General features: G+C 43.3%; 1 protein-coding gene and 1 long non-coding RNA gene across 5 annotated transcripts in view; both read right to left on the bottom strand.

Moving 5' to 3' along the window:
* Nucleotides 1–2,063, bottom strand: part of pck2 (phosphoenolpyruvate carboxykinase 2 (mitochondrial)) — a 73,458-nt gene extending 71,395 nt beyond the window's left edge. Inside the window, exons 1-2 of one of the 3 annotated variants that reach the window (XM_061805758.1) lie at nucleotides 1,928–2,063; nucleotides 1,236–1,717 (exon numbers count right to left, since the gene is read on the bottom strand). In XM_061805758.1, coding sequence (XP_061661742.1) covers nucleotides 1,236–1,264 — 29 coding nt within the window. In that variant the 5' untranslated portion in view covers nucleotides 1,265–1,717; nucleotides 1,928–2,063. Of the gene's footprint in view, nucleotides 1–1,235; nucleotides 1,722–1,927 lie in introns of those variants that run through there. The other 2 variants (XM_061805760.1, XM_061805761.1) reach the window with 2 other exon arrangements.
* Nucleotides 2,064–3,501: 1,438 nt separating this feature from the next.
* LOC133492927 (uncharacterized) overlaps nucleotides 3,502–25,874 on the bottom strand; it is a 28,953-nt gene continuing 6,580 nt past the window's right edge. For both annotated transcript variants that reach the window (XR_009792803.1, XR_009792802.1), the window contains exons 2-3: nucleotides 15,589–15,784; nucleotides 3,502–4,035 (exon numbers count right to left, since the gene is read on the bottom strand). This is a non-coding gene — a long non-coding RNA (uncharacterized LOC133492927). The remainder of the gene's footprint in view (nucleotides 4,036–15,588; nucleotides 15,785–25,874) is intronic.

Raw genomic sequence — 25,874 nt, 5'->3', positions numbered from 1 at the left:
AATTAAAAAGAATGTTAATTATAAAGTGCTTCAAATTAATTTTTTGGAAAATTGACAAAATACAGATAATACTACATGCTTTGATCATATGGGTAGAAGCAAAATCCTGCATTTTAAAAATGTATTATACATAGGTAGAAGAGTTTTCCAACTTTTAGGAGTGCACATTACACATGGGTGTGCATTACACATGAGAAATTGGGGCACTGCGTTCATTTAAAGGCCTCTTTAAATTTAGGCCTTTTTAGACTCCAGCGCTCATGGGGTCGATAACACCCGCATTGAACATGTAACCTACGAACTTACATTTTCACGGCAACTGTGGCAACACTCCTTGAATTCAGAAAATGAGTAGCATGATAAGAGATACATTTTGAAATTGTGCTTCTTACTTAGATCGGAATCAAATGCATAAGAAATTACGTCAGAATGTGAATGTTTTGTTCGTAGATCTACAGAGATGGTAGTGAGGTTGCATGCACGAAATTTTGTGGCAGTTGACTAAGGGGAGTGACAGGGGATGACAAAAAAAGGTTTTAAGCAGATATTGTGTAGCATACATTTGTCTGTTCTTCTGTTGTTCCATGGATGTTATAATATTTAGGTTTGTATTTTTTTTTTTAAATAACGGATTACTTTAAGAACGATATGTTTATGCAACAACCATTTTGTTTAATTTTCTCCACAACAAATTTGAAATAATGTCTTGTTTTGGAATGAAGTGAAATTTTAAAATTGTATGCAATTCATTGATTTTTCAAAAAATAATCAACAGATGAATTGATTATTAAAATGATTGTTCGTTACAGTTAAAAATAGCTTTTGAAAACATATATAAATTACCTTTCAAAGAACCTCAATAAGAAACAGAGGGTGAACATAACTGCAAGTATAAATATAATAATGTTTAATCAAAACACATCTACTCTTTTAGGAAAGTGCAACATAAATAGTTTGTCTTTTTGTAAACGAAGGCTGCAGAACCGAAGCTAATCCATCATACCAGTTTTAACAGTCTGAATGATGCTAAACGTTTTTCTACTACCTGTCCGTGACCCACTAAAAATGGCTCCACAACCCAACAGTTCAGAATCACTTATAGCAAATGAGGCGTTCGGGATTATTTTTGTAACAGTCAGGAAAAAAAATATCTGATACATGAATCAAATAAAATCAAGCCCGTGTTTAAAAGGCTCCAAATATAATGAAATCACAATGAAGTGAATAGCTCTTACCGTCGTACAACCCCCAGGAGGCAAGACATCTTCGGTGCAAAATAATAATGAATGAAATTAAAATAATTACAATGAAAAAGTTAAACAAGGGAATTAAAAGCTGAAAAAAAAAGACATGAACGCTGGCTCGAAAACACGGAAGGCAGTGGTTGGTTTGAGTTGCTCGCGGATCCTATCTGGACTTGCAGAGAACCTTGCACTTTGGACAATCCAGTGGTTAAGTACATACACAATACCACCCTCCTCTCCTCTTGTGAAAGTTGGCTGAAGCTTCACAAAAAGTCGATACGCACCGGCCCTTATTGGAAATGAGTGAGGTAGAGGAGCGTACAATATGTCTACACGTGGTTGATTTCCACGCGACTTGTGTCGTCATGATCGTGTTTTCGCTCCCTCCAACTCCTCCCCGCGCCGAGTCTCAGCTGCAGGCCGCTGGCTGACGCAAGTTTCCTGAATTCCTGCAGCAGTTTGAGCTCAACAACCTAAAGAAAAGGATTGGGGGGGGGGGGCAAGAGAGAGGGGAGAGGGAGGGAGAGAGAGAGAAAGAGAGAGAGAGAGAGAGAGAGAGAGAGAGAGAGAGAGAAAAGCTGGGAGACTGCATATCCACGCTTGACTTGGATGCCAGCAAATGCAAACCAACTGGCACAAAAACATTTGCAACCACCCACAAAACACACGCAACACTTACTAACCGGTTTTTAATACCCGTTGCCCGGAGCGTGAACCAATTTTTGGGGACAGGGAGGCGGGGCTCTATGCCCACAGGAGACGCACAGATTGTGAATTTCACAAACAGCGAAATAAAAGTATGAGGAATTGCTTTTCAACATTATACATCCATCCATTTTCTGAGCCGCTTATCCTAGCGACGGTCGCGGGGGTGCTGGAGCCTATCCCAGCTGTCATTGGGCAGAAGGCAGGGTACACCCTGAACTGGTTACCAGCTGATTGCAGTGCACGTGGAGACATACAACAATCGCACTTACAATCACACTTAGGGCCAATTTAGTGTCTCCAATTAATGTATGTTTTTAGGAAACTGGAGTGCCCAAAGAAAACCCACGCAGTACGGGGACACAGGTTGAACATACAAACTCCACACAGGCGGGCCCGGGATTTGAACCGCAGTCATCAGAACTGTGAGGCCAACACTTTCCAGCTGCGGTACCGTGCCACCATAACAGTGTAACTATTCTCAATTACTTTCTCAGAGGAATGTGACCATTATCGTGGCATGCTGGGTCTGCTGGAAAGCGTTGGCCTCACATTTCTGAGGTCCTGGGTTCGATTCTGGACTTTCCTGTGTGGAGTTTGCATGTTCTCCCCGTGCCTGCGTGCGTTTTTCTCCAGGCACTCCGGTTTCCTCCCACTTCCCAAAAAACATGTAACATTAATTGGACACTCTAAATTGTGAGTGCGGCTGTTCGTCTCTATGTGCCCTGCGATTGGCTGCCCGTTCACAGCTGGGATAGGCTCCAGCACTCCCGTGACCCTTGTGAGGATAAGTGGTTGAGAAAATGGATGCATGGATTTGACCAGTATATCCATGTATTCATCCATTTTCCGAGTCACTTATCCTCACAAGGGTCACGGGAGTGCTGGAGCCTGTCCAGCTAACTTCAGTGAGGAGGTGGAGTACACTGAACTGGTTGCCAGCCAACCGCAGGGCACATAGAGACATACAACCATTCGCACTCACAATCACACTTAAAGTGTTACTGACACCTAACACATGAAATTTAGTATGTTGTCAACCCCAAAAAATAAGGCAGAATTGACTCATCCGTTTGTTCACAGCACGTCAGAATGTTGCCGTATATCGATTTTTTTCATCTTCCATCACGAAAAGTCTCTTAAGGGTTGTGGGTTGAAGAAGAAGCCGGAAGAGATGTATTTTGCAACAGCTACAGCAGCGAAGTTGAGTGTCTTTACCTCTTGTACCGGCAAGAAATTACCTGTTTTTTCTCCGTTAGCCAAAATGCCAGCTCCTTGTGTTGCTGGATTTTGCTAAAAAACTCGGGAGGATATATTCACTCTTCACACTTTTACAAAAGATCCAATTCGTCTTTAAAAATGGATTGCACGTGTGCAAAGGACAAGAGCTTTGTGGGTTCCAAAGTGGAAAAAAAAAGGGTTGGGGGGTTGTCTCACAGTTTATAGCAAATGTTACATGTGAATTTAGAATCCCCTTGGTCAAACCAGCAAAATATAACAAAGCATTTGTATTGCGGTTAGGACAATTTAATCACACACAATACAATACCACACAAAACAATAACAAAGTAACACAAAATAGAAGTACAAAAACAGTTGAGTAGCGAGCAAAGTAGCCAAACGACATATAGTCACCAAAGTCAAACGAATGTTCCAAATAGGCAAATGTTTGAAGTCGGCAAATGTCCTGGACATGTCCAGAAGACGAAAGCCAGAAGAGAGTGTGGCATCCATGTACTTGTTTACTTGTCCAATAGCATCAGTAGTAGTAAATAAGCTCAGTTGACAGCCATCCACCCGAACACTTCAGACATTCGCATCCGAAGACATAATAGAGTCCTTCTCTCAGAATATAACAAAAGATCCATGTCATAATAATTTAATAAAGTACGTAAGTCAGGGGTGCACAATGTGTCGATCCCTGTGGGCCGCTATTAGTGGTGGCACAGCCCGCTGTTTGCACTGATGCGGAGGTGGGTCGGGAGGGGAGGCAGGCAGGCGCGTGTGGTCACATGGGGGTGGGGTGGGGTACGGGTGTGGGAGTAGAAGGAGCTTCCCCCTACTGGTCACCAGTGTCTGGGCACCCCTGATGAAAGTAAGAAAGTATGTGAGAAAGGAAAATCAAGAGAAGAATAAAGAATGAATACATTCAATAACATAGACACACATAACAAGATTAATTTCAATATCATCCATGATATTTACGTTGCCCGGCATGGGTGCTCCTGAGTACACTACATACACAAGACTTGTAAAAGTGTGAGGAAATCGAACAATTAAGAGCCAGTCATTTCATCGGGTCCCTCGTCCTCCTCGTCTGTGTCTGTTGGGGAGTCTGTTGTTAGTGCAGAACTGATCAGCACATTGTCTTAATATGGCTTAAAACAATATGGTAAATTGGCCCCGGTCGCTTCACTCGCTTCTGAGATGTTTTCTTCTATAAAAGAACTTCAGTCTCTGAAGGGGCGTCAGAAAAATCCAAAAATCACTCTTGGATGAAGGGCAAGTTTATAAAACAGTGGTGAGGCCAGCCATGATGTACGGATTAGAGACGGTGGCTCTGAAGATACAACAGGAAGCAGAACTGGAGGTAGCAGAAATAAAGATGCTGAGGTTCTCGCTTAGAGTGAACAGGTTGGATAGGATTACAAATGAACTCGTTAGAGGGACAGCCAAAGTTGGATGTTTTGGAGACAAGGTTCGAGAGAGCAGACTTCGATGGTTTGGACATGTCCAGAGGCGAGAGAGCGAGTATATTGGTAGAAGGGTGCTGAGGATGAGGCTGCCTGGCAGAAGAGCGAGATGAAGACCAATGAAAAGGTTTGATGGATGTTGTGAGAGAGGACATGAGGACAGTGGGTGTTAGAGAAGAAGATGCATGTGATAGGCTTAGATGGAAAAAGATGACATGATGTGGGAATAACTTACGGGACAGGCTGAAAGGAAAAGAAGAAGTAGTTTTGATCATAATACCTATTTCAAAATGTGATTTTTGTGTCAGTGGCACTTTAAACATGACCACATTTCACAATGAGTAAGTACGTTTGTGAATCGTAAATTGAGACAAGCTCATCATTGTTTCCGAATGCAGCCCTATGGGGGCACAAACCAGTGCAATCTGTAGGCCGGTCCCAAGCTCGGATAAATGCAGAGGGTTGCGTCAGGAAGGGCATCCGGCGTAAAAACTGTGCCAAACAAATATGAGCGTTCATCTAAAGAATCCCATACCGGATCGGTCGTGGCCCGGGTTAACAACGCCCGCCCCCGGCACTGCTAACCTACAGGGCGTCGGTGGAAATTCAGCTACTGTGGGTCGAAGACAAAGAAGAGGAGGAAACCGGATCCAGCGTCAGAAGAAAAAGAGGAATGCACAGAGCCTACAACTGAGTGTAGGGACTTTGAATGTTGGGACTATGACAGGAAAAGCACAGGAGTTGGTTGACATGATGATTAGGAGAAAGGTTGATATTCTGTGCATCCAAGAGAGCAGGTGGAAAGGTAGTAAGGCTAGAAGTTTGGGAGCAGGGTTTAAATTATTCTACCACAGAGTAGATGGGAAGAGAAATGGAGTAGGGGTTATTTTAAAGGAAGAGCTGGCTAAGAATGTCTTGGAGGTAAAAAGAGTATCAGATCGAGTGATGAGACTAAAATTTGAAATTGAGGGTGTTATGTATAATGTGGTTAGCGGCTATGCACCACAGGTAGGATGTGACCTAGAGTTGAAAGAGAAATTCTGGAAGGAACTAGATGAAGTAGTTCTGAGCATCCCAGACAGCGAGAGAGTTGTGATTGGTGCAGATTGTAATGGACACATTGGTAAAGGAAACAGGGGCGATGAAGAAGTGATGGGTAAGTACGGCATCCAGGAAAGGAACTTTGAAGGACAAATAGTGGTGAACTTTGGAAAAAGGATGGAAATGGCAGTAGTGAACACTTTTTTCCAGAAGAGGCAGGAACATAGGGTGACCTACAAGAGCAGAAGTAGAAGCACGCAGGTGGGTTACATTTTGTGCAGACGATGTCATCTGAAGGAGGTTACAGACTGTAAGGTAGTGGTAGGGGGTGCGTGTTGGGACACACCTGCACATATCTGATACAATTGATACAGTGATAATATGCGTTGCAATAGACACGTGGTTATCAATAGAAACTACATATGTAAATTTATGATGGAACTAAATCTGAAAGACAACTATGCTGCCTGGGAGGCTTTTTGTTGGAGGCAACAGAGGCTATTACATAACTTGCATTAGGAATGACTTCAATGCATTTCGTGTGTGTGTGTGTGTGTGTGCCACAGGTTTGAAGTGCTTGACGCTGCCAGAAACAAAGTGCGAGTGAAAGCCTGCTACATGATGATGGCAGCCACGGTCGGTGCCTGCTTGTTGATGATTTTCCTGGGCAAACGGGTGAGAGCTTTGTGTATTTTTATACAATGGCTCTTTTTGTGGGGGTGTGTTATTATGCTGTAAATAGAATGGATCCTCCAAAGTCAAATTTTCTAACAGCTAGTGAAATTTTGTATTTTGTTTGAATACCCTTTAGCTTGATTGACAAATTTGTGGACCAAATGAATTTGGCTTGGATCTTTGGTTATAGCTGTTCTGAATTTTAGTTAATCTGTTTGAGATTAGAAGTCCTTGTAATGTAAAAATAGTGTTGTAATTTTGACACTCCACAGCAAACAATGTTGTTAACGATCCTAACAAATTCAGATAAATGAAAAGTATTAAAAAGAAGGTTCCAAAATCGTGAAAAATAGAGATATCAGATGTTGAGCTCTCCCAAGCTAACGGGATAACTGGCGGCACAGGGGATTCTAATAGCATGCATGCAAATCATTACCCTTTGGGGGAAAAATGCCGTTTTGAATTCAAAATAAGTAATTTCCATGAATCGTAGAGATCCGATAAGTTTTTCCTGGTAGTGTGTGTGGGTGGAGAGGTTCACTGTCGTCATGGGCTGCTTTGTACTCTGCCTGATCCATTCTACACACCCAGACAGATGTAATTCTGAATATTGCTCTGCAGCAGATGACTGAATGTGCACGTTTTGGCCCGACTTTCTGCCTTTGCTTTTGGGACCAAGTCATAGGAGTTGACGAGACCAGAAAAAAACTTCCAATGCGTCTGCTGTTCAGAACTAATGATACTTTTACTCGGCAGCACGGTGGAACAACTGGTTAGACCAGGGGTTGGAAACCTTTTCGACATAGGGAGCCATAAAGATCAAATATTTTGAAATGCAGTTTCAAAAGAGCCATACAGTATCAGTCACTCACATTTGACGAGCGCGTTCACCCCGCGCACCATCGGACTCGCAAATCAGCACAGTCGAGCACGAAAAATCACACGTGTAAAATTTGTTACGAGTAGAAAAAATATTGAAAGACGTTGCTTATTGTGTGGTCTTTACATTAATTGACGTGTTTATTTCATAGACGTTAACAAAACAAGCCTGCTCCTAAACAATCAGTATCACCTGGAAACAGGAAATGCAAGTTAATTGTACTCAGCATGTACGGAAGTGATGCCAAAAGCACATGTTCTGCTGCTTCACGTATTGCGAGCGTATTTACAGTATGTCGAATGTCATCATCATCAGGAGGCATGTCAAAGGAAATTCAGTTACACCAGGGGTGCTCAATGCATCGATCGCGAAGCAGTTTTGGTTGATCGTGTGACGGCTGGGGGGGAAAAAAATCCAGGCACCCCTGAGTAACATTGAAAACATTTCTGGGATGTAACACAGGTAATGTTTCAGGATCTAACTATAATATGTGACATTGTGATTTACTTTGACTTGATCTAAATGATCACGTTAGACCAGTCCGTCCATATATCTAAATGCGAACCGTCATTTTCCCCGTGGTACGCGTTATCTTGAAGTTGAAAACTTTTCCCCGTGGTACGCGTTATCTTGAAGTTGAAAAATTTTCCCACTACATGCTTTAGGAAGATATAGATCTACTCTAGGTGTCATCAATGGATTGACAATAGATACCGCCGTAGATTATGGTAGATTATAACAATACATCATGATTGCAGACAGGAATGTTTGTTACAATGTATTGCTAGCTTGTTGTCACTAATGCTGATTATGTTGAACTAAACTTTCAACATTATCAAAACATAGATGGTATAGACCGTTCGTGTTTATTCCTTGACAGGCCAGTGCATTTAACTTTTCCTTAGATAAAGTTCGTCAGATCAAGAATTTTTATTGATGAAAAATTTTAAATACCGTTTTATATCATCTTCTTCAAATATCAGTTGAAATGAGAAATTATAATTTCTGAGTTTGAAATTTTTGTTTTCTATTTTAGTTATGTATTTATTTTATTTTTAACTTACAGTTACGTAATATTAATCCAGTAACTTTATTTGCGAGCGTGACTGACCACACCCGTACATTTTGACTGCAGTATTTTAAAAACTAAATACAGGTGTATTTGTGCATTTATGTAAGACCAACATTTTTAGAGTACAATAAGAATTGAATTCTTTTAAATAACATTATGGTGTTGCTAACCAATAATGACAAAAGTGCTTATAATTAATATGACTTTTGGTGCTTCTTACTCCGATAGAGTAAGCTTCATGCAGGCGGTGAAAGGACACATTGGTAAAGGAAACAGGGGCGATGAAGAAGTGATGGGTAAGTACGGCATCCAGGAAAGGAACTTTGAAGGGCAGATGGTGGTGGACTTTGCAAAAAGGATGGAGATGGCTGTAGTGAACACTTATTTCCAGAAGAGGGAGGAACATATAGTGACCTACAAGAGCGGAGGTAGAACCACGCAGGTAGATTATATTTTGTGCAGACGATGTAATCTGAAGGAGGTTACTGACTGTAAAGTAGTGGTAGGGGAGAGTGTAGCTCGACAGCATAGGATGGTAGTATGTAGGATGATTCTGGTGGTGGGTAGGAAGATTAAGAAGACAAAGGTAGAGCAGAGAACCATGTGGTGGAAGCTGAGAAAGGAAGAATGTCGTGCGGCCTTCCGGAAAGAGGTGAGACAGGCTCTCGATGGACAACCGAAGCTCCCGGAAGACTGGACGACGACAGCCAAGGTGATCAGAGAGACAGGCAGGAGAGTACTTGGTGTGTCATCTGGTAGGAAAGGGGAGAAGGAGACTTGGTGGTGGAACCCCAAAATACAGGGAGTCATACAAGGAAAGAGATTAGCGAAGAAGAAGTGGGATACTGAGAGGACTGAGGAGAGGTGAAAGGAGTACATCGAGATGCGACGTAGGGCAAAGGTAGAGGTGGCAAAGGCTAAACAAGAGGCATATGAAGACATGTACACCAGGTTGGACACGAAAGAAGGAGAAAAGGATCTCTACAGGTTGGCCAGACAGAGGGATAGAGATGGGAAGGATGTGCAGCAGGTAAGGGTGATTAAGGATAGAGATGGAAATGTGTTGACTGGTGCCGGTAGTGTACTAAATAGATGGAAAGAATACTTTGAGAAGTTGATGAATGAAGAAAATGAGAGAGAAGGAAGAGTTGAAGAGGCAAGAGTGAAGGACCAGGAAGTGGAAATGATTACTAAGGGGGAAGTCAGAAAGGCACTACAAAGGATGAAAAATGGAAAGGCAGTTGGTCCTGATGACATACCGGTAGAGGTATGGAAGCAATTTGGAGAGATGGCTGTGGAGTTTTTGACCAACTTATTCAACAGAATACTAGCGGGCGAAAAGATGCCTGAAGAATGGAGGAAAAGTGTTCTAGTTCCCATTTTTAAGAACAAAGGGGATGTTCAGAGCTGTGGGAACTATAGAGGAATAAAGTTGATGAGCCACACAATGAAGTTATGGGAAAGAGTAGTGGAGGCTAGACTCAGGACAGAAGTAAGTATCTGCGAGCAACAGTATGGTTTCATGCCTAGAAAGAGTACCACAGATGCATTATTTGCCTTGAGGATGCTCGTGGAAAAGTACAGAGAAGGTCAGAAGGAGCTACATTGTGTCTTTGTGGATCTAGAGAAAGCCTATGACAGAGTACCAAGAGAGGAACTGTGGTACTGCATGCGTAAGTCTGGTGTGGCAGAGAAGTATGTTAAAATGGTACAGGACATGTATGATGGCAGCAGAACAATGGTGAGGTGTGCCTTAGGTGTGACAGAGGAATTTAAGGTGGAGGTGGGACTGCATCAGGGATCAGCTCTGAGCCCCTTCCTGTTTGCAGTGGTAATGGATAGGCTGACAGATGAGGTTAGACTGGAATCCCCTTGGACCATGATGTTCGCAGATGATATTGTCATATGCAGTGAAAGCAGGGAGCACGCAGAGGAACAATTGGAAAGATGGAGACATGCACTGGAAAGGAGAGGAATGAAGATTAGCCGAAGTAAAACAGAATATATGTGCGTGAATGAGAAAAGTAGAGGGGGAAGAGTGAGGCTACAGGGAGAAGAGATAGCGAGGGTGGACGACTTCAAATACTTGGGGTCAACAATACAGAGCAATGGAGAGTGTGGTCAGGAAGTGAAGAAACGGGTCCAAGCAGGTTGGAACAGCTGGCGAAAGGTGTCTGGTGTGTTATGTGACAGAAGAGTGTCTGCTAGGATGAAGGGCAAAGTTTACAAAACAGTGGTGAGGCCGGCCATGATGTACGGATTAGAGACGGTGGCACTGAAGAAACAACAGGAAGCTGAACTGGAGGTGGCAGAAATGAAGATGTTGAGGTTCTCGCTCGGAGTGACCAGGTTGGATAGGATTAGAAATGAGCTCATTAGAGGGACAGCCAAAGCTGGATGTTTTGGAGACAAGATTCGAGAGAGCAGACTTCGATGGTTTGGACATGTTCAGAGGCGAGAGAATGAGTATATTGGTAGAAGGATGCTGAGGATGGAGCTCCCAGGCAAAAGGGCGAGAGGAACACCAAAGAGAAGGTTTATGGATGTGGTGAGGGAAGACATGAGGGCAGTTGGGGTTCGAGAGGAAGATGCAGGAGATAGGCTAAGATGGCAAAAGATGACACGCTGTGGCGACCCCTAACGGGACAAGCCGAAAGGAAAAGAAGAAGAAGAAGAAGAAGATCATCATTGTTTCCGTATAATTTCTGATATTTCCATTTGCTGTGGGAATTTTTTTTTTCCTCAGATAGCTCAACAAATGTTTAGAAACAATGAGCAAATTATTACTGAATAAAAGTTCAAGTTAAAAAGTCTTGTTTCATGCACATTAATTGAAATCTGTCAGATTTCATATCTAATGGTTTGGAGGAGTACATATTATTAGTGTGTTATTGTTAATACAGTGAACAAAATAAGTATTTGAACACCCTGCTATATTCAAGTTCTCCCACTTAGAAATAATGGAGGGGTCTGAAAATTTCATCGTAGGTGCATGTGCACTGTGAGAGAGATACTCTAAAAAGAAAAATCCAGAAATCAAAATGTATGACTTTTTAACAATTTATTTGTGTGATACAGCTGCAAATAAGTATTTGAACACCTGTGTATAAGCTAGAATTCTGACCCTCTAAGACCTGTTAGTCAGCCTTTAAAAGTCCACCTCCTCTCCACATGTATTATCCTGAATCAGATGCACCTATGTGAGGTCGTTAGCTGCATAAAGACACCTGTCCACCCCATAGAATCAGTAAGACTCAAACTTGTAACATGGCCAAGACCAAAAAGCTGTCCAAAGACACCAGAGACGAAATTTTAAAAATCCACACGGCTGGAAAGGGGTACAGAGAAATTCCCAAGCAGCTTGGTGGAAAAAAGGTCCACTGTTGGAGCAATCATTAGAAAATGGAAGAAGCTCAACATGACGGTCAATTTCAATTGGAGTGGACGACTGCACTGTATTAAGGAGAGGATGACCGCGGATTTTGGGGAACAACCTAGTGGCTGGGTCTTTCAACATGAAAATGACCTGAAGCACACAGCCAGGAAAACCAAGGAGTGGCTCCGTAAGAAGCATATCAAGGTTCTGGCGTGGCCAGTCTCGAGACCTAAACCCAATAGAAAATCTTTGGAGGGAGTTGAAACTCCGTGTTTCCCAGCAACAGCCCAGAAACCTTTCTGATCTAGAGAAGATCTGTGTGGAGGAGTGGGCCAAAATCCCTCCTGCAGTGTGTGCAAACATGGTGAACAACCATAGAAAATGTTTGACCTCTGAAATTCCAAACAAAGTCTCCTGTACCAAATATTAGCATTGGTTTTCTCAGGTGTTCAAAGACTTATTTGGAACTGTATCACACAAATAAATCGTTAAAAAAATCATACATTGTGATTTCTGGATTTTTCTTTCTTAGAAGATAGCTTGGTTAGACTCCAACAGGCCCTCGACTCCAGTGACAGTGACACAGAATAAAATAATAAAGGATAAACACGAAGGATAAAAAATACCAAATTATTTGAGGGGGTTCATTCATTCGTTGATTTATTGATTGATTGATTGATTGATTCATTCATTCATTCATTCATTCATTCATTTTCATCCGCTTATCCAAGGTTGGGTCGCAGGGCAACAGCCTCAGCAAGGAAAACACGGACTTTCGTCTCCCAGCCACGTCGCAAGTGTCACGTCCCATTGGAACGAGAGTAGGACCCAAATGCAGGACTCGGACGATGCCAGGTAGTTCAAGGAGAAACGTTTATTATATGCCGAGGTCGGGGATCGAGCAGGCAGTCCGGTGCAGCAGCGGTATTTGGGACGTCGGGCGAAGAGAGCAGGTGAGCGGGCAGGCAGGAGTCGGTACACAGGGGAACAATCAAAGCAGGCAGAAGTATCAAAGGAGACAGGCTCACAAGGGTGGTCGGAGAACGGGCGAAGGTCGGTACACACAGGTTCGATCAGGGATACCGGAGCACACGAACGGGACATGAACATCAACGAACTGGCGCCGGCCAGTTGTCATCGGGGTCATATAAATCCACAGCATAATCAGGCTGCATGAGGCGCAGGTGTGCACCTCCCAATCAGCGCACCCGCGCGGGCACCCGCACAGCTTGTGCTGGAGCGGCAGGATCATGACAGTACCCCCCCCCCCTCAAAGGCACGGCTCCCAGACGTGCCTAAACGAAAAAACACAGACAATAATTAACACAGGCAGAGGTGGGCTGAAGGGGTGTCCGGAGGAGGACACGCCCCCCCCTCCGAACCCCAGTCTGGTGGCCATCCAGGCCACCAAACGCAAGGCGTCCGGGTGGACAGGTCAGGAGGATGACCCGGACACCAAGCACCAGGGTCCCCAAGGGGCGATTCGGGCGGACGACCTCTGTGAGGAACCAAACGGCGAAGCAGGCACCAGAACGAGGCAGGCCACTGCTCCGGACGAGAACCTCCCACGGCGTAGTTGCCAGACGACCAGGGATTGGTCGCCACCGAGGCTTGGTCAATGGGCAGCCGTGGATTGGTCACCAACGAGGCCAGGTCATGGAGCGGCTGGGAGCCATCTGGAGTGAATAGGATGATGGAGAGGACCGGTCGCCGACAGAGCAAGACCGGGGAGTGACCGCGGACCGGTCGCCACTGGTACTCCAGGGCACGGACGAGAAGCTGCTGTGGAGACGTCGCCACCTCCTGGACAGCAACGTGAGGCGGCATCGGGTGGGTCCCCACTTCCACGTGAACTTGCAGTGCATTAGTTTAAACAGCAACGTGGGCGTTGCGCGGTGGCGAATCCATTTCCAGGGCAATGTGAACGAGCGTCGGCAGAGAGTCAGTCGAAACTGACACGTGGGCGTGTCTCGGGAGCGGGTCAGTTCCAACTGCTGCGTGAGCTCTGCTCGGAACAGCCAAAACCTCGACGTGATATTCCGAAAAGTCAGAGTCCAGAAGAATATGAGGAGGCGGACGGGTCGTGTTCGGGACGTATTCATACCTTGCTGGCGGAGCGTAAGACACGGAAGCAGAGGACGTCAGGGAGCCTACCCGGATTGGACTGGCTTGGTCCTCCGGCAGACGGTCTACCTTGCGTCGGTCCTGTTGTGGCCAGTTAGTTCTGTCACGTCCCATCGGAACGAGAGTAGGACCCAAATGCAGGACTCGGACGATGCCAGGTAGTTCAAGGAGAAACGTTTATTATATGCCGAGGTCGGGGATCGAGCAGGCAGTCCGGTGCAGCAGCGGTAGTTGGGACGTCGGGCGAAGAGAGCACGTGAGCGGGCAGGCAGGAGTCGGTACACAGGGGAACAATCAAAGCAGGCAGAAGTATCAAAGGAGTCAGGCTTACAAGGGTGGTCGGAGAACGGGCGAAGGTCGGTACACACAGGTTCGATCAGGGATACCGGAGCACACGAACGGGACATGAAGATCACCGAACTGGCGCCGACCAGTTGTCATCAGGGTCATATAAATCCACAGCGTAATCAGGCTGCATGAGGCGCAGATGTGCACCTCCTAATCAGCGCACCCGCGCGGGCACCTGCACAGCTTGTGCTGGAGCGGCAGGATCATGACAGCAAGCTTCTAAAGAAGAGCCCAGACACCCCATGGAGAAAACTCATTTTGGCCGGTTGTGTCCCAGATTTTGTTCTTTGGGTCAGGACCCACAGCCGAGAGTGGGAGTGCTCTCCAGCACCACCTCCCAGGACTCCAAAATGATGGGTATTGTTAGGTGGATTTGACAGTCAAGATCCGTCCCAAAACCTGACGGTGGGGTAGGCTACCCTCTTGTCTACCAAATGCACAGGCAGCAAGCAGTAAAGCAATAAGAATACCTACACCTGCACAGCACCTCTCACTGTGGGCAACTCCAAGAGTGGAAGACAGTCCAACTCTCTCAAGAGGACCGTTACCAAACCATGTGTGGACGAGAGCCTGATGATATCTAGTCAGAACTTCTCGATCTGACACACCAGCTCGAGCTCCTTCCTTGCCAGGGGTATAATTTAATGTCCCAAAAGCCAGGTTTTGTAGCCAGGGATCAGCTCACCAAGGTGCCCACCTTCGATCACCACCCAGCCCACATTGAGGGCTATGGCCCTATTGGCCCTTTCACAGGTGGTGAGCCCATGGGAAAGTGGACCCACATTACCATTTTGGGCTGTGCCTGGCCAGGCTCCATGGGTGCCAACAGGCACTCACCTCGGAGCCCCACCTCCAGGTCGCGCGGCAAACCCGTGTCCGGGCAAGGGAAAACGTCTTCCTGAATGTTTTTTCATCTGGGTTTTTGGAGTTGTGCTTTTTGGGTCCCTCACTTAGGACCTTTTTGCTATGGGTAACCCTACCAGGGGCATAAAGCCTGAGACAATGTAGCTTTTAGTATCATTGGGTCACACAAATCCCTCCAGCATGATAAGGTGACAACTCAAGGAAGGGTTGGGTAATATTTTAGAATTGGCCCAGTAATGCCACTCCTTATTACAGTGTTGCAACTAACTGTGCGACAAGTTAATTTTACTGTCAAGTGTTCGTTTTCTCTGACCTCGTCCCAACAATTTTGATGTTACTAATGAACCATTTTCCACAGTGGCGTAAGAATCGTTATGCGCAAGAAGGCACACTTAGTTCCCATTGCACTTACTGTTTGTCATTTGATTGCTGTATATTTAAGGCTTTGAAGGGTTTCCCCATATATTTTGCCCAAATATTCATCTCAACAACGATGTTTGGGCCGCAAATAAATAGTTTTCAAGGCCACTTTAGAGTATAGTATGTTCATTTCAATAGATTCTGACCTTGTTGCCGTATAGAGCTCGTGCTCATGATGTCACGGTTTGCACGGCGCCATATTGCCGGTCAAACAATGCTGCTTGGCAGTGCGGGAGTCGTTGAACCGGAGCAGATTTTTCAAATTGCCCGAGACCTGCTGTGCTGTTGGTTGTCACAATAGACGAGGCAGTTCTTCAAAGATATCATCCCATAGAATACCAGCTGAAAAGACAAGAAAAGATTGATGGATTTCGGCAATTAAACTGGATGGATCACTATGTGGGATTTATTCTTGATTGAAAACAGATCCAGCAACGAAGTATTTGTATTTGTCCAAACTGTTATACGCTTTCAAACTCTTCTGTGTAAATCTCAATGACTTACTCAGCAGATGCATGTGTATATCCAGTTGTCCAAGACAAGCGGAAGTGAATTAAGTTAAATTTCTTATCAGTGGAAACAGCGACTTCAGCATTAAATATGGATCCTCAATGCCAAGTGTCTCAAATGTTTCCACGTACCTTCATTTATTATCACCATCAAAATGTTTAACGGTATCAAACAAAACTCTGGGTGTCGTGCTATGAGACATATTTTCGTTTCGTCTCAACAGAATCAACTTGCAACAATGCTTTGTTTGACCGGTAATATGGTGATGTAAAAAAAAAATCACGTGATTTTTTTTGACGTAGGTGCACAAGCGCTATAGACAAACGAAACATTCATATTCACACCTATGTGCTATTAAGAGGCTATTTGCCTCCTACTTTGTGTTTCTCTTGTGGTATCAGTTTACTATAATTTATAACAATCACATTATTTCAATTGGTGCTGAAGTGCTCTCATATCATATTGTATCAGTTCTCTTTTTTTAACAGAATGATGACAAGTCACACATTTATTTTTTCCGGGAAAAAAAAGATCAAACACCCTGGGGAACATAGCTGCTTAATAATTATAGTATACTGTGTAGTGCAAAGTGTGGTTTTGGACATGTCCATCAAAAAACATTTGAGTGCTTTTTTAAATATACATTACATATACATTAAAAAGTCTTCTTATTTCCACTTCAAAATGCAGCTTTGTCCTTTAAGTGCTTCGAACCAAAATTTCTCTTTATCACGGCAAAATGCACTCTTTGGAGACCTGCATGCAAAAGCTGGAGAAAGTGTATGGGAGTGGGGAGTGGGGGGGGAGAGACGAATATACAATTGATAAGAGATAAGGACCTTGTACATTTGGACAAACTTAATTTTTCTGATGGAGGTGTATAATTATCCCTCATGGCTAAAATCACTTTCTCATTATGTGCTTTGCAATAGCTTACTTCTAGAAAACGCCCCTTTGACAAGGTTGGGCCCTTAAAATAACAATAATTAGTTTAAGAATATCTGTGCAGCAATGTCAGTTAAATCTGGGCAAATCAGGACCTTAAAAGCGTAACTTAAGTTAAACGTGACTTAATATAAACCATGCTGCTGGGTTCTGGTTTCTACAGTGGACATTGAAATTGGAACGCAAGATAATCCTTGCTGATTGACTTAGACAGACCAATGACAAATCACCTGTGCTGTGCATTAATGATTAATGCACAGCACAGGTGATTTGTCATAGTTTTCGTTGTTGAGTGCAGTCTTGCAGTCATGCAATATAGATCCGTGTAATGATTAACGCCTAGCCACGAAGAGTACAGTATAAACTACTTTGAATGGCGGCTCACTTGTGCTGCTTGTGCATCGACCAAGAGCCACAAAGAGTCACCACCAAGGCTGGCTCATCAATTAAGTGAGATAGGCGGAGCCTAGGGTTTGCGAGGCCTGTGGAATATTGGGGGCACCCAAAAAAATGGGTAAAACCTTTACTATAATTATAATAAGAAGAATTATTATGATTAACTGATAATTTCAAGTAAAAATGTTTCTGCGATGATAAAAGCAATAGAATACATTGAAACGAGAATAAACAATTCATTAAATAAGCAAAGCGTACAAATGTTCACTAGTTTGAAATCAGTGCTCTTGTCTGGAGAAAAATGGGGGCACAAGTCAGTGTAATCTGTAGGCCAGTCCCATGTCCGGATAAATGCAGAGGGTTGCATCAGGAAGGGCATCCACCGTAAAACTGTTACAAACAAATATGAGCATTCCTCTAAAGAATGCCATACCGGATCAGTCGTGGGCAGGTTAACAACGACCAACCCCGGCACCCCTAACCTGCAGGACGTCGGTGGAAATTCAGCTACTGTGGGTCGAAGACAAAGAAAAGGAGGAAACTGAATCCATCGTCAGAAGAAAAAGAGGAATGCACAGAGCCTACAACTGAGTGTCGGGACTTTGAATGTTGGGACTATGACAGGAACAGCTCAAGAGTTGGTTGACATGATGATTAGGACAAAGGTTTATATATTGTGCATCCAGAAGAGCAGGTGGAAAGTTAGTAAGGCTAGAAATTGAGGAGCAGCGTTTAGATCATTTTACTATGGAATAGATGGGAAGAGGAACGGAGTGGGGGTTATTTTAAAGGAAGAGCTGGCTAAGAATGTCTGGAGGTGAAAAGAGTATCAGATCGAGTGATGAGGCTTACATTTGAAATGGAGGGTGTTATGTATGATGACATTAGCGGCTATGCCCCACAGGTAGGATTTGACCTAGAGGTGAAAGAGAAATTCTATAAGGAACTAGATGAAGTAGTTCTGAGCACCACAGACAGAGTGAGAGTTGTGTGTAGGAAACAGGGGTGATGAAGAAGGGGTGGGTAAATACGGCATCCAGGAAAGGAACTTTGAGGGACAGATGGTGGTGGACTTTGCAAAAAGGATGGAGATGGCTGTAGTGAACACTTATTTCCAGAAGAGGGAGGAACATATAGTGACCTACAAGAGCGGAGGTAGAAGCACGCAGGTGGATTATATTTTGTGCAGACGATGTAATCTGAAAGAGGTTACTGACTGTAAAGAAGTGGTAGGGGAGACTGTAGCTCGGCAGCATAGGATGGTGGTGTGGAGGATGACTGGTGGTGGGTAGGAAGATTAAGAAGACAAACGTAGAGCAGAGAACCATGTGGTGGAAGCTGAGAAAGAAAGAATGTTATACGGCATTTCGGAAAGAGGTGAGACAGGCTCTTCATGGACAGGAGGACCTCCCAGAAGACTTAATTACTATGGCCAAGGTGATCAGGGAGAGTGGCAGGAGATTACTTGGCGTGTCTTTTGGTAGGAAAGGGGAGCAGGAGACTTGGTGGAACTCCAAAATACAGGAAGTCATACAAGGAAAAAGATTAGCAAAGAAGAAGTGGGACACTGAGAGGACTGAGGAGAGGTGAACGGAATACCTTGAGATGCGACATAGGGCAAAGGAAGAGGTGGCAAAGGCTAAACTAGAGGCATATGATGACATGTACACCAGGTTGGACATGAAAGAAAGAGAAAAGGATCTCTGCAGGTTGGTCAGACAGACCGTTAGAGATGGGAAGGATGTGCAGCAGGTAAGGTTGATTAAGGATAGGGATGGAAATGTGCTGACTGGTGTCAGTTGTTTGCTAGATAGATGGAAAGAATACTTTGAGGAGTTGATGAATGAAGAAAATGAGAGAGAAGGAAGAGTAGAAGATCTCAAGAATCCCATACCAGATCGGTCATGGCCTGGGTTAAGAACGCCCAACCCCGGCACCGTTAACCCGCAGGACCTCGGTGGAAATTCAGTTGCTGTAGGTCAAAGACAAATAACTGGAGGAAACCAGATTGATAGGCAGAAGAAAAAGAGAAATGCACAGAGCCTACAACTGAGTGTAGAGACTTTAAATGTTGGGACTATGACAGCTTGCTTAAAAATGTATTGTGGAAATCCAAAGGCTGACCAAAGCTTGACCATTTTTTGCATAAACACACCTGTCCACCCCGTAATGGATAGGCTGACAGATGAGGTTAGACTAGAATCTCCTTGGACCATAATGTTCGCAGATGACATTGTGATCTGGAGTGAAATAAGGGAGGAGATGGATAAACAATTAGAAAGATGGAGGGATGCACTGGGAAGGAGAGGAATGAAGATTAGATGAAGTAAAACGGAATATATGTTCATAAATAAGATGGGTAGGGGGGAATGGTGAGGCTACAGGGAGAAGAGATAGTAAGGGTGGATGACTTCAAATACCTGGGATCAAAAATGCAGAGCGATGGTGAGTGTGGTAAGGAAGTGAAGAAACACGTCCTAGCAGGTTGGAACAGCTGGCGGAAGGTGTCTGGTGTGTTATGTTACTGCTAGGATGAAGAGCAAAGTTTATAAAACAGTGGGGAGGCCGGCCATGTTGTACTGATTAGAGACGGTGGAACAGAAGAGACAACAGGAATCGGAGCTAGAGGTAGCAGAAATGAAAATGTTGAGGTTCTTGCTCGGGGTGAGCAGGTTGGATAGTATTAGAAATGAGCTCATTAGAGGACAGCCAAAGTTGGATGTTTTGGAGACAAGGTTTGAGAGAGCACACTTCGATGGTTTGGACATGTTCAGAGGCGAGAGAGTGAGTATATTGGTGGTAGGGTGCCGAAGATGGAGCTGCCAGGCAAAAGGGCGAGAGGAAGACCAAAGAGAAGGTTTATGGATGTGGTTAGGGAAGACATGAGGGCAGTTGGTGTTGAAGAGGAAGATGCAACAGATAGGCTTAGATCAGTGGTTCCCAAAGTCAACCTGGTTCCGGACCCCCAGTGAGTCGTTCAAAAGCTCGCAGACTCCCAACCTCAACTTTCACCAATAATGTAGTGCTGTGTACAGCTATGCCATTCTGGTACAAAGAAATGGTCAATTTTAGTGGCTCACGTGCTCCTGCTTTTTATTTTTGCACAATAAATCAAAACGCGGTTCAACACTGGAAAAGGCAATTCTCACATCATGATTAGCTTCCAGACGATTTCGTTTATTCGTCTGCACATCTAATAGAGTTGAAAACCCTGCCTCACACTTGTATGTTCCATGGCTGATTTGGCGAGTTTTGGGAACAGTTGCAACCCCTCGCGCCAAAAGGTGCAGTTTGACTTGTTCGCAAATTGTTGTCAGATGGCTTCTGAATGACGGAGTTCGATTAGTTCATCTTTTCTGTCGTCATCGTCGTGCATCGTGTCAAGATTGATGCCAAAAGGATCTTGAACCCATGATTCTTCTTTTCCAGACAATTCATCAGGTGTAAAATAGTGGTCAAAACTTACCCGCAGTGTTTTCAAATGCTGCTGGACTTCTTTGATATCAGCTTCTCTCAGATCGAAGCTGTCAAGTGGTGGGAAATTAGCAAAGTTATCATTTCCCACTCATTTCTCCCATAAAGCCAACTTCTCCAGAAAAGCTGAAATTTGTCCTTCCCCCGGATAATGTTGACACTTGTGCCTAGCAGCAAAAGGTTGAGCCGATTCAATCATTCAAACAGGTCAGCGAGATGTGCGATCCTCTGGTGCGTTTGTGAGCTATCCAGTTCATCAGCCAGGGGGTTGTTTTGATGTCGAAGAAACTAAACAACCTCGTCATAGACTTCAAAGACTCGCCTCAATACCCGCCCTCTTGACAGCCATCGAACTTGTGTGTGGTACAAGAGCACCGTGAACTCAGAGCCAACTTCTTCGCAAAACTGACTGAAAAGTCAATGATTCAGAGGCCATCCTCAAATGAAGTTTACAGATCGAATCATGACTGACATTGCTGATGACAAGCCTTCAGGAAGAGTCTTCATCACGAGAGGTTGCCTGTGTAATATGCAATGGGTTACGCTGACATGCGGAGCAACTTTCCATCTAAGACTTAGATGGAAAAAGATACACGCAGTGGTGACCCCTAACGGGACACTCCAGAAGAAAAAAAACAAGTTTCATTTAATCTTTGGCAAAACAAAGCGAAACAAATAGATATTCTTGTTAGGTCTTTGAGGCTCTGGAGGTTGAAAAGCTTTACTGTCACATTCATGTCGCTGTCCATGCCTCTAAAAACTGTCACACGCCCATGCTTTCGTTGCTGGCTAACAAACACAAGTCAAACTCTGCTCCTTTTGTCTTTGCTTCTGAATATCTAACGAAACGTCTTTAATTCTCTGTACCAGTGTTAAGAGCCAGGCAAACATTGGCAAAATATTGTTTCTTCTCATGACAACTATTCTCAACGATTTTTAGCACACAGTCTTTGATAAATTCACCTTGAGTGAAAAGTTTGCAGTGCTTTGGCAGTCAGCGTTGCCAACTTCCAGCTTACCCTTGTAGTACATGGTGTTCTTGCGTTAAGATGGTCTCGACCTAAAATGTTTCGACTTTACGATGCCCCAATCTTGTCCGCCATTATGGCCCCAGCTCCATAGTGTTTCTGCTTAGCTCATACATATTGCTTATCTGTGTTTGTGGGCTCAGAGTTTATTTGCCTTTTTCGTCCACCTTTTTACACATTATGGCCCAAAAGAAGAAAGCTGGTTTTTTTTTTTTTTTTTAGTAATGCTGCTCCAGCTGAAAGAAAAGCACTGACCGTGGAAACGAAGCCTAATATAATTAAAAAAAAAAAATCAGAGAAAAGATTAACAGTGACGGACATGACAGACATAAAGACTTGGGCTTCAGTGGGACGAGCGTGGCAATTATTATTAAGGATAGTGCACATCAAGGGTTTCGCCCCTATGAGGTGATACAGTGATCACGAAGCAAATTTTTGTGAAGAAAAAAAAATGAAGCCATGTTCTTCGATCATTGCAGAGATTGAAAGATTACTTATATTTTATACAGGAGTAAATGGTGCTAGTGGGTCGGATGTAATTTATTTTTTAACTGAGGCTGGGGGCTAAAGAAAATTTTAACACGGGCCACAATGATTTTTGTATTTCCAGAAGTTGCCTTTGAGTGATATTAAAACTCATTTGATGATTTGAAACCTTTGTGTGTCATAGCTAGGCAAACCCCTGGAACCCAGGATGGGTTTTTGAACAGCACTGTATGGATAAAGTGGATAAAAATATGGGTCATACAAAAATAGCTGTAAGAGGGGCCTTTTCTGGACATGACTATGACAAAACCATTTTTTAAAAATGAAATATATACCCTTATACTAAGTCCATGTTAGAGAGTCATTCTATGGAAGTCTAAATAGCTTTAGTATGAAACTTTTCAAATAAATTGAAAAGTATTCATGACCCTTGGTATTTTAATGTTTCTGTGTGCTTTCCCTCATCTGTGACTCGTTGTTACTTCATGTTCAGTATTTAACCTCACTCCATATCCTCACTCTTTTGGACTCCTGAAAGCAGTTAATTGTTGAGATTGACAGGTTGAGGTTGGCATCGGAGCAGTGCTTCACCAGAAAAACTTCAATGATAGTACGCTACATCCTTGTGCATATGTTTAAAAGAACCTCTCTCCTGGTGAAGAAATTATGATATCCATGATCGAGAACTGCTGGCAGGCAAGGTGGCACTGGCACTGGCACACAGTGGAGGCACTGGCTGGAAAAGAGAGCTCTATTTCCATTCTTGATACGAAGTGACAACTAAAACCTTAAATATCTCAAGTCAGCTGAGATATTATACCCAAGGCTGACTAGATAAGCTCTGTTTTTACCTCATTAAATTCAATGTTATCTTATTGGACTGGCTAAAAAAAAAACTTTAAGCCGATGCTCTATGTTTCATCTTTTGTGATAAAAGGTCCACATCTACCTCTCGTATTGGCAATCCTCAATCCTTTTGGTGGACATCAGCAGTGCTGGTGAAGGATGCTGTCAAGCTCAAGAAGGAGTGTGAGGAATTTGGTGAGACTATAGATGGTCCACCATCCAGTATCTCAGGTGGGAGAAGCAAAGCAACATCAATATTGTGTATAGTAGAGATAGGGAGCTGCTGACCAGAACTATGAATGTTTTGAATTAAATGTTTTGAAATTAATTAATCATTTAAAATTAAGTTAAATTATTGGCAGTATATACGTAGTAGGAAATGTAAGCGCAACAGGTCAGTCATGGAAAAAAACAGAAAGCCCGGAAATCATTTAACAAACAATTCTCATATCCACATTTGTTGCATCATATATTTATTTATATTTATCCATCCATCCATTATCTTTGCCACTTTATATATATATATATATATATATATATATATATATATATATATATACATACATACACACACACACACCACACACACACACACCACACACACACACACACACACACACACACAGAGTGAAGTCAATAAGTATTTGAACACCCTGCTGTATTGCAAGTTCTCCCACTTAGAAATCATGGAGGGGTCTGAAATTCATCATAGGTGGATGTCCACTGTGAGAGAGATAATCTAAAAAGAAAAATCCAGAAATCACAATGTATGATTTTTTTAACGTTTATTTGTGTAATACAGCTGCAAATAAGTATTTGAACACCTGTCTATCAGCTAGAATTCTGACCCTCAAAGACCTGTTAGTCTGCCTTGAAAAAGTCCACCTCAACTCCATGTATTATCCTGAATAAGATGCACCTTAGCTGCATAAAGACACCTGTCCACCCCATACAATCAGTAAGACTCAAACTTGTAACATGGCCAAGACCGAAGACCTGTCCAAAGACACCAGAGACAAAATTGTACAACTCCACACGGCTTGAAAGGGCTACGGCGAAATTTCAAACAGCTTAGTAAAAAAAAGGTTCACTGTTGGAGCAATCATTAGAGAATGGAAGAAGCTAAACATGACGATCAATCTCAATCGGAGTAGAGCCCCATGCAAGATATCACCTTGTGGGGTCTCAATGATCGTTAGAAAGGTGAGGAATCAGCCCAGGACAACACAACAGGACTTGGTCAATGATCTGAAAAGAGCTGGGACTACTGTTTCCAAGAGGAGTGTTGGTAATACAGTACGACGTCGTGGTTTGTAATCATGCATGGCACGGATTGTTCCCCTGCTTAAACCAGCACATGTCAAGGCCCGTCTTAAGTTTGCCAATGACAATTTAGATGATACAGAGGAGTCATGGGAGAAAGTTTTGTGATCAGATGAGACCAAAATGGGACTTTTTGGTCATAATTCCACTAACAGTGTTTGGAGGAAGATGAATGATGAGTTTCATCCCAAGAACACCATCCCTACTGTGAAACATGGGGGTGGTGGCATCATTCTTTGGGAGTGTTTTTTTGCACATGGACCAGGACGACTGCACTGTATTAAGGAGAGAATGACCACGGCCATGTATTGTGAGATTTTGGGGAACAACCTCTTTCGCTCAGTCAGAGCATTGAAGATGGGTTGTGGCTGGATCCTTCAACATAACAACAACTCGAAGCACACAGCCAGGAAAACCAAGGAGTGGCTCCACAAGAACCATATTTAGCTTCTGGCATGGCCTAGCCAGTCTCCAAACCTAAATCCAATAGAAAATCTTTGGAGGGAGCTGAAACTCAGTGTTTCTCAGCGACAGCCCAGAAACCTGTCTGATCTAGAGAACATCTGTGTGGAGGAGTGTGCCAAAATCCCTCCTGCAGTGTGTGCAAACCTGGTGAACAACAACAGGAAATGTTTGACCGCTGTAATTGGAAACAAAGGCGACTGTACCAAATATTAACATTGGTTTTCTCAGGTGTTCAAATACTTATTTGCAGCTGTATCACACAAATAAATCATTAAAAAAAAATCATACATTCTGATTTCTGGATTTTTCTTTTGAGATTATCTCTCTCAAAGTGGACATGCACCTACGATAAAAAATTTCAGACCCCTCCATAATTTCTAAGTGGGAGAACTTGTAATATAGCAGGGTGTTCAAATACTTATTTTCTTCACTGTAATATCCAGTGATGATAACACTACATGAATGAGCTCAGCTGGTGCATGACATTCATTTTATGAACACTGATGTAATGATCCAGTATACGTACCACCTTCACAATGGATTTAAGATGAAATAGATCGCGATTTAGCATTCAACTTTCTGCTTTTAGCTGGAGCTAACTAAAGATGACTAGCAGCAGTGATGAAAACTTACATTCTTGATGATGATGATGATGGGTACCAAGTACAGGTACCAAATCCAGGAAAAGTCACAGTCAAAACGTGAATTGACTTTTCTATGATGTAGGCGTTCTCTCTATAGTTAAGAACATAGGATTCCCATTTTTTTAAAAGTAAAATCAGCAAGTCCACTAGTTCGGTCTGGCTTCTTGTAGGACCTCACAAAAAAAAAAATCAGTAAGACCAGTAGTTCAGTCTGGCTTCTTGAAGGACCTCACAAAATTGAAATGACATGGATACAAATGTTCTGGTCACATCAATTATTATTTAATCAGCATGTAACTAGTGAGGAATGATGAA

The sequence above is a fragment of the Syngnathoides biaculeatus genome, chromosome 19 (genome assembly GCF_019802595.1).
Source record: "Syngnathoides biaculeatus isolate LvHL_M chromosome 19, ASM1980259v1, whole genome shotgun sequence".
NCBI lineage: Eukaryota > Metazoa > Chordata > Actinopteri > Syngnathiformes > Syngnathidae > Syngnathoides > Syngnathoides biaculeatus.
This window is presented reverse-complemented; position numbering and strand designations above follow the sequence as displayed.